At 32.3% G+C, this 9,714-nt stretch overlaps 1 protein-coding gene across 2 annotated transcripts; it reads left to right on the top strand.

Moving 5' to 3' along the window:
- The first annotated feature begins 221 nt into the window (after positions 1-221).
- Positions 222-6,265, top strand: LOC122293233 (fatty acyl-CoA reductase 3-like). 2 transcript variants are annotated; one of them, XM_043101752.1, is made up of 10 exons: positions 222-494; positions 616-719; positions 894-1,102; positions 1,193-1,293; positions 1,531-1,723; positions 3,833-3,994; positions 4,182-4,263; positions 4,860-5,126; positions 5,455-5,586; positions 5,861-6,091. In XM_043101752.1, the coding sequence occupies exons 1-10, from the start codon at positions 416-418 to the stop codon at positions 5,864-5,866; spliced, it is 1,335 nt and encodes a 444-aa protein (XP_042957686.1). In that variant the 5' UTR covers positions 222-415; the 3' UTR covers positions 5,867-6,091. The 2 variants fall into 2 exon arrangements, with proteins under 2 accessions (XP_042957686.1, XP_042957685.1); XM_043101751.1 differs by having other exon boundaries at positions 223-494; positions 5,455-5,582; positions 5,861-6,265.
- Positions 6,266-9,714: the final 3,449 nt, after the last annotated feature.

Below are 9,714 nucleotides of genomic sequence, written 5' to 3' on the forward strand. Positions count from 1 at the left end.
TAATTCTTATACTCCAAATGATTTGTCTATATTTAATTTTGGTTTTTACAATATATTATATATCAGTTTATTTATCTATTTTCTTTATATCATTTAATTAAAATTTTATCGATTTCAATTATTCTTTCTAACTACTTGATGATCCATTGGAGCTCATTTATAGAAAAATAATTGATGACTTCAGATATACATGTAAAATATATGATCTATTGGAGTGCTTTAAGTATCCCTCATTCTCCCATCCATCAGCAATTAACAATCACTGGTGCTTGCGTGCACTCCACCACATAACTACCCCATCCTGGCCTTCAGTATATATGAAATGGCTTGATCTCTTCTTCCCCTGATCACCATTGTCGTCTCTCCCACTTGATCTCTCTCTCTCTTTCTCTCTCTCTGTGATATTTTCTCCTCCATGGAGTTGGAAAGTATAGTACAGCTCCTTGAGAACAAGGCCATTTTAGTCACTGGTGCAACTGGGTTTCTGGCAAAAAGTACATATATTACAGTACTACTGATCTCTTTCTGTTTTGTGTCACGTATTTGCAGTTTGAATGTGCCTTAATTAAAGGTTGATTTTACTTGTAACTCTGATGCTAATTTGTATGGATGCAGTTTTTGTGGAGAAAGTACTGAGAGTTCAACCAAACGTGAAGAAGCTCTATCTTCTTCTAAGAGCTGCAGATGCCAAGTCTGCAACACAACGTTTTCATAATGAGGTATATATACACACACGTAGATGATCATCATCATCATGATATCTTGCTTCAAAATGGTACTCATCATGTGCACTTGTTTTCGTAAGGACGGGTTGGATCATTATATATTTATATGTTTGATGTTTCTTTTTATTTCTCAGTAGTTATAATTTTTGTGGCTTGCTTCTGCTGCAGATCTTGGGGAAGGACTTGTTCAGTTTGCTAAAGCAAAAATGGGGTACAAATCTGAATTCCCTTGTATCAGAGAAAGTAACTGTGGTAGCTGGGGATCTCTGTCTTGAGGATTTGGGCTTGCAGGACTCCCCCTCCATTTTGAGGGAGGAGATGTTGAACCAAATCGATTTCATTGTGAATTTAGCTGCAACCACCAATTTTGATGAAAGGTGAGATCGATCATGGATCATTATCAGTACGTACTGTTAAGCTTTTATTCAAATATCACTCTCTCTAATATTACATATCATGTCATCCAGATATGACGTTGCTTTGGCACTCAATACACTGGGAGCTGAGCATATTTTAAGATTTGCTAAAAAATGTGTTAGACTAAAGGTGCTTGTCCATGTATCCACGGGTTAGTTAAACTCCTAATTTCCATTAATTCTATTATTAATTTCTTCTTTACTATTATTACTATTTTTAAAAGTCTAAAGATTTGTAGAGACCGGATATATATATATATATATATATCTCTCTCTCTCTTTCATCCAACGGATCTGGTTAAATTCGTAAGTTAATTTAATTTAGTACTCAATTAATATTGACTTTTCGGAATGTAAAATTGTCTTTTTTTTTTGCTTTGTATTATTAGCATATGTATCAGGGGAAAAAGGAGGACTAATCCTGGAAAACCCTTATAAAATGGGTGAAACACTTAATGGGACCCCGGGATTAGACATGGAAGTAGAGAAGAAATTGGTGGAGGAAGAATTGAACTGCCTTCGAGCTGAGGGAGCTACAGAAGGAGAAATCACTTTGGCCATGAAGAATTTGGGTATTCAAAGGTTTGTCCTCTAATTACCCTATGTATGTATGTGTGTGTGTGTGTGTGTATGGTCCTTATAAAGTCTTAACATCCTTGATGATCAAATAGCTAGGAATTAGACCAAGTCTTAAATATTTGTCTTGCCTTCGTCATCATCATCATCAGCACGTGAATGTTTTATTTGTTTTGAAATATCAATTAAATCATCCAAGTCACATTTTTTATGGGTTTAAACTTTTTAGAATAAATAATGATTTAACTTTATATATATATATATATATTATAATAGTACAAATTTGGAACAATTATATCAATCGGTCCGACGCTTAAGGAAGAGTATTGGACCTATCAAACTGTAAAATTGGTAAAGGTCTTGTGTTTGAGGGTATGTTCCTCTAAATCTAAAATTTAAATTTCTTAAGTACAAATAATTTTTAGAGATTATCAGACTAAGAGATTTTTTATTTGAATTATCCGAGTTATATTTGTTGAAAACTCATTATCGAATGCTTGTGTAACTTTGAATTAGTTGAGATACTGTTCTTGAACATTCGGCACCAATTAAAAAAAAAAAAAACTGTACACAAGTGCATAAATTTCAGCCGATCTTTCTAAATATTGCAAATAATTTGAAAACATTTGCTTGATCTTTTCTAATTAGAGTGGGATGAAAAATGCTTAATTTTAGGATTAAATATATTAATGATGTTGATTAAGTGCATGACTTGTCGCGTGTATATATGTGTTCTCTGAGTGAACAGAAACAATGAGAAAATAGGACTGTTTGTTTGTCAACATTAAAAACATTGAGGATGAATTCATGACTCCCCACCAAACACGTCACAACAGTGCAGACACAAATTAATAACAGTTAATGAGAAGTCGACACCGTCGCCGTCCAATTACCCATCACATTGGGTATCCATGTAATGTACGACAGTTAGGTTAGGTCGACAGGGTTAATTAAATACACATACACGTCTAAAGCTGACAACAGAAAAACGACAATAAAAAATAAAATAAAAAATTGTCATCTTCTGTTGTTCCATCCATCCATTCATGAACAGTAAAATTACGACATGATCACTCAGGGTACTCAAGATTCTGAAATGCCAATGCATGGTGTAAGATGCAAAGGATTTTCCAGAGAAAGTGATATCACATTAAAAAATAAAAACAGATATTTAAACAGATCTGTGATGTCAAGGTTTCCCATTTATCCAGAATGTCTCTGCATGTCATAAGTGAAATGTTAACCTACAATGTAATTATGTATATCTTGTTTAAGGATGTGCATGCAGCCAAGATATTCAGCTTGATGAATTAATTAACCACTTTTAGTGACTAACCTAAATTTAATGTTGTACATGGTTGTCGAAGCATAGCCAGGCCAGGGTGTCTTGTCGAGTCAAGAATTTCAGATTATTTCCAGATCACTGCTCGCTCACATGCCCATGTCGACTGTCGAGACCCATATGAGTTTTTATTTTTCTTTTTTTAGGGGTTCTATATTCAAGCCTCCCATCCCCGTTAGGTCATCGCTTTCGGTGCATTCAATATTACGGCACATGAAGATAAGATTCTAATAAAGAGCTTCATAAATAATTTCTTATATATATATATAATAATATTTTGTATTTTCCAAACATTTTTAATATTTTAGAGTGATATTTTCCATTAAGTGTAGTGCGTATACCAATGATCGATATTTAATGATTGAATCCATGTCTCTTACCGATAAAGTTTAATATTATAAAACAATATTATAAAACACTCTCCTTGTTATGAAAATCGAACACTTTTATCAATTTTGAATTATTTTTTAATTTCTTTAAATAATTTCTTTAAAATTAAATATAAAAATAAATAGATAATATCACCTCATCATAATGATTAGTTTTATCGGTTTATAAATAGAATTTTTCATAAACCATAGAAACAACTTAGGGCTAATCGATATTTTACATCATTTAAAGCAAAACGAGATGTCCTCTCTCTCTCTCTCTCTCTCTCTCTCTCTCTCTCTCACCGGAATTCTTAATTAGTTTATCATATGCATATATACAAGTGTACATTGGCCTTAAGCTCTAAATTAACGAGGAAATGTTTATGTATATATATATGTCAGGGCAAGGATGTACGGATGGCCAAACACGTACGTATTTACAAAGGCAATGGGAGAGATGCTGCTTGGGCACTTGAAAGAAAATCTATCTGTGGTAATTGTTCGTCCTACCATAGTAACAAGTACTTTCAAAGAACCTTTTCCTGGTTGGGTTGAGGGTCTCAGGTAACCTCCTAATTATATCTATTAATTTCTTCACAAGAAACCCATCCATTTTCTTTAAAAATTGAAAAAAAAAAAAAAAAACTCTCTCATTTCTAATTTCTTCGTCCAAACATTATTTTCCTGGTTGGTTATCGAGAAAATCAGGGGGAATGTAGACATGAAACTTGCTTGTTTAATTGTTTTACAGGACTATCGACAGCCTAGCAGTTGGTTATGGCAAAGGAAAACTAACATGCTTCCTCGGAGATCTTATGGCGATTGTCGACTTGGTGAGTTGGTAATTGGTAATTAAGCTTGCATGATACACACACACGCACACATATACATACATACATACATACATACATATATATATATATATATATATTTATATGAAAGCTGCACATATATGAGAACTTTCCTACTTTGTTCGTAAAAGTGACTGATCACACACATATTATTGTCAGTAAAGTTCTCAAGATCGTGATCTCATTCCGTTATGATTAGGTCACATTATATATATGTATATATATATATATATTAGCGTTTACATTTTTCTTTTAAAACGATAAAGGGCAATATTCTATTTTACTTAGAGTAATGACACTATATACAAGCCTCAACTATACAAACTCGCGCAGAGACATAATAAAAAAGTAGACCCCATTGTAAAAGAGTGTGAAAAAACATTTTTTTTTAAAGTAGTGAAACTCACTTTCCTACAAAAGACTTTACGCAAGGTTTATGCATTTGGGACTTATCCCTGGCCAAACATTATAATTGGGTGGACTTATGATATGTACCATTACTGATCTGTTAGGAAGAAAGTTATCAAACAGGAAAAGAAATCTAAAGTACGAAATATTATATACAATGCTTAATGCAGATACCAGCTGACTTGGTGGTGAATGCAATGATAGTAGCGATGGTGGCTCATGCGAATCAACCTTGTGACATAATTTACCATGTTGGATCTTCAGTAAGAAATCCTGTAAGAAACAGTATACTTCAAGAGATGGGCTTCCGTTACTTCTCCCAAAAACCATGGATAGATAAGAATGGGAAACCTGTCAAGGTTAGCAAGGCTTTGGTGTTAGGTGATATGGATAGCTTCCACAGATACATGGCCATTCGTTATTTGCTTCTTTTGAAGGTTTGTTCTTAAACCACTTTTCTAATTTTCTTTTCCTTCAAACAGAACTTGATATACCTACTTTCCATTAATCAAGTAATAAATCCTTTACCCGAGGATCGATTTGGGTCCGATCTAGAGTTTAAAGTAGGAGAGAGATCAGACACGTAAAGTTGTGGATTTCACAAAATATGTAGCTGCCCAATTGAATTTCTTGAAGTTTAATAAATATGAAATGTTCTTCTCTTGCTAATCATGCATATATAAGAGATTGCGCGCTTTGTTCAACATCCCCCCTTGAGTACAAGTATTCATGTCGTCTTGATTGATCTTTTCTTTTGTCTTCTAGGGACTAGAACTGGCAAACAAAGCTCTTTGTCAATATTTCCAGGACAAATATCTTCGTCTTAGACAAAAGATCAACTTCGTGATGCGATTGGTGGAACTATACAAGCCTTATTTGTTCTTCAGGGGCGTGTATGTATGCTTCATTAATTTCAGTTAACTTCTTGCATTTTTTTGCAGAGTAAAGAAATCGCATATAAGTAAACTTACAAATTAATATGGTTTTATATGATACGTTAAAATTATTGTTATTGATTTATTTTACAATAAAAATAATTTTTTTACGTGCCTAAAACATTATCATACGTTAGTTTTTTACGTGAGTTTATTTTTTTAAAATTTCTTTGTGCCTAAAACATTTCTCTTTTAAGATTTATTAACATTATCATACGTATACGTTTTGCACACAGCTTTGATGACATGAACACGGAGAAGCTGCGCATGGCAGTAAGAGATCAGAGTGGTGCTGAGGCAGACATGTTTTACTTCGACCCAAAGTGCATCGATTGGGACGAGTACTTTCTGAATATCCATCTTCCTGGTGTCGTAAAACACGTTTTTAAGTGACTTTATATTATAAAATATATATAAGTATTAATGGGTTTCCAAAGTTATAAAAATATTTGTTTTTCTTTCTGAAATTCATGTGGTCTTATTTAATAAAAGCAGTATAATGTTACTGCATCCAGCTAGCTCATGTGTGTTGATCTATTATTAATTAACTTTTGTCATGTGTGCATATCGATCCTCATATATTATATACTGTCTAAGACTGTAAAGGATTAATTAATTAATGTGATATTGGATTTCTATTACGTCCAGTACAATGCAGATAAGTTCAAGAGCATTCACATTGGTTTAGGCATATGCATATGCAAAATCACATCTTTTGAAGATCCAATTTGCCATACAAGCAAAATTTTCACATTGGCTTATGCAAATTTGAGACAAAATAATAATAAAATATTATCATTTTATTTTTTTTTTTTTGCTTTTTTTTTAATAGGGTTTGATCTTCAAATATGTAAAATATTTAAGTAAAATATTTTTTGGGGAGTGAATGAGTAAAATATGTAGTAAAATATTTAAAGGTAAAATATGTAGAAAGAGAGTGGGAGGAGAGAAAAAGAATTAATAAAATATGTTTTGGAGAGTGAATAGTAGATCTTTAAACATGTAAAGGTACTGTTCATAACTATGCAAATATTTGAAGATGCATAATCCAATGTAGATGATTTTAAACTCATGTTATGCAAATATGACTTTGCATATGCATATGCATAGACTAATGTGAATGCTCTTAAAGAGAGAACACAAAAAAACCAAGCTTAGAGTATGAATATTAATTCACCGCGGGTGCAAATAGAGACTAACACGCGGCCTCTCCCAACAACAATTAATCATTAACCATATGTTCTTGTATTCCCTCGTCTCCTCTTATGTTTATCTATAAAAGATATCTTCTTTTTTGCCTATATGTGCAGAAGAGATCAATGCTACAAGAAAATCTAAATACACATGTTGATCATTAGATGAAGGTCAGGTGTGGTCATGTAAGACTTCCATATATAATTTTTCTATATTGAATGCCAAATCCGATGTCCCATGAGGAAAAAGTGACACTACCGTTACTACAATAAAATTGAGATTTAGGGATACTTTAGAATTAGTGACAGTCCCCAAACTGTCACAAAAAATCAATTTTTGTGACAGTTTATACAAACTGTCACTAAATCTAAATGAGAATTTGTCTGACGTTCGAATGTAGGCAAATTTATGTTCGAACGTTATATAAACGTTCAAACATTAAAGATTTTTACGTGCGAACATAATATTTTTTGGCGCCAACGTTCAAATGTTGGATAGAGTATTTGGTAAATATGACTATAATTTAAATTTTATGTAGTTTTTAAATAAAATAATTCTTCCTTTGTGAACAATTATTATAAATTTAAAGAGATTGAAATTTGAAATGCAATGATTTAATATTAAAATTGAATAAACTAACTGTAGTATATTATATACTATATATATAAATAGTATATAATATATAATACACTATATTATATACTAGTTAAGTATATAATATATATTATATATATATTCTAGTGCTATATACTATACTATATATAGTCTAGTATATATTATATAATATATATAATATATATACTCATTATATATTATATATATGGTCATTACATATAATATATAATATATAATATATTATATAGTTAATATATTAATATTATATAGTTAATATATATAGTATATATTATAGTGTATAGTTAATATTATATATAGTTAATATACTATATATATTATTATATATTATTTATAATAATAGAATACATTTCTTTCACATATGTTCAAACATTAAATTTTAACGTTCGAACGTTACTTTTTTCACGTTTGAACGTATATGCAAATATGTTCGAACGTTAAAAAATGCAGAAAATTTTTCACTTATTTTTAAATAACATTCTAACGTTAAATTTTAACGTTCAAATATTACTTTTGAAACATTCGAACGTAAACGTGAAAAAATGCAAGAAAATTTTCACTCATTTTTAAATAATGTTCGAACATTAAAATTTAACATTCGAACGTTATTTTTTAAAAGTTCAAACGTATATGCATATACGTTCGAATATTAAAAAATGCGAAAAAATTTTCACTCATTTTAAAGTAACGTTCGAACGTTAAAATTTAACATTTGAATGTTACTTATATTTTGTTGTGCTTTTGTTGTGGATAATGATGAATATTTTGATGTGTATAATGTGAGTTGATTGTGGATTTTGAAAGATTAGATATAGGTATAATATTGTGAGCTGAGTAGTGAATTTTGATTGTATATATTGTGAATATGTTGTAAATTGGATATTATTGATGAATTAGAAGGAATTGAATTGTTTATGTTGATGAATTAGAAGCAAATCTTTGTGATATCGATTATGTAATATGATAAATTAAAATGAAAAATTGTGTTATGTGTATGCTTATTCTTTTTTTTGAAGAGAATAATGCAACTTTATTCAACTTGATGAACCAATTGGATGAATACACGAGGGAATTTCCCCCAATGTTATGCTCTCCACTGAGAGTTTTATAGCACCCTTGGCTAAATCATGAGCCATAGTGTTACAGACTCGAGGGACATGAACTACAGACCACTTTTCAAAGGAACCTAGGAGAACCTTAGCATCAGACAAAATCATCCCAGCTGAAGACTCACTCTGGTTTAGGTTATTGAGTGTTGAGACAACTTGCTTAGAATCTCCCTCAAAGATCACTTGATGTAGTTCCAACTGTTTACAAAATAGAATAGCTTTCAGAGCACCATAAGATTCTGCTAAGTAGGGATCAGGGAAAAAAGCTTTTGGTGATCTTAATGATGCCACCACTCTGCCCTCCCAACTTCTTATCACAACACCAATGCCAATTTTGCTCTGAACTGTGTCAACAGCAGCATCCCAGTTGGCTTTAAAAACATTCACTGGAGGTACATTCCAGCTAGGAGCACTGAGAGTTGTTTGATCTTGAGGTGGAACAGCTTTTTTACAAGCCTCACTGTACTCAGAGACAACCCGAGTTGCAGCCTCTACTACCTTCCCTGGCTCCCAGAAGATGTTTTCAAAAATAGAGCTGTTCCTTCTCTTCCATATTTGGTGTACTGTGGCTGCAAATTCATCTTGCTCCTTTCTATCCAGAACATAGACCATTTGGCTCCAATGCTCCTTAAAAACAATATCACTCACCACACCTTTTTGTAACTTCCTGGAGCACATGCTCCAGACATCTTGGGCAGAAACACATGACCAAAGTGCATGCATGACTGATTCCTCTTCCAATTGACATATTGGGCATAAAGGCGAATCCACTATCCTTTTCTTATATAAATTGAGCTTTGTAGGCAATGAATCATGACAGGCCCTCCAGATCAACATCTTGATTGCATTAGGTACGCCCAACCTCCATATCAAAGACCAGCTCTTTTTTTGAGGAACTGCAGAAGAAGACTGCCCTTGATTGTAAGTCACCATTGCACCCAACAAGTGATAGGCACTCTTTACTGAGAAATAACCGTCCTTAGTACACCTCCATGTCAATTTATCATCAGCTTTTGTAATACTGATTGGGGTTCTGCAGATCAACTCAGATTCCTCAAGACTGAAAATTTCACGAATCAATCCTTCTTTCCACTCCCCACTCTGTTGGTCTATCAGGCTACACACCTTTGAATTCTCATCCAACACCCTTGCAG

This window comes from Carya illinoinensis, chromosome 14, assembly GCF_018687715.1.
Source record: "Carya illinoinensis cultivar Pawnee chromosome 14, C.illinoinensisPawnee_v1, whole genome shotgun sequence".
Taxonomy (NCBI): Eukaryota; Viridiplantae; Streptophyta; class Magnoliopsida; order Fagales; family Juglandaceae; genus Carya; species Carya illinoinensis.

Coding starts and splice junctions, on each gene's coding strand:
- LOC122293233 (XM_043101751.1), top strand. CDS start 416: ATGGAGTTGGAAAGTATAGTACAGCTCCTTGAGAACAAGGCCATTTTA. Junction 495..615: donor AACTGGGTTTCTGGCAAAAA/GTACATATATTA, acceptor GTATGGATGCAG/TTTTTGTGGAGAAAGTACTG. Junction 720..893: donor CACAACGTTTTCATAATGAG/GTATATATACAC, acceptor CTTCTGCTGCAG/ATCTTGGGGAAGGACTTGTT.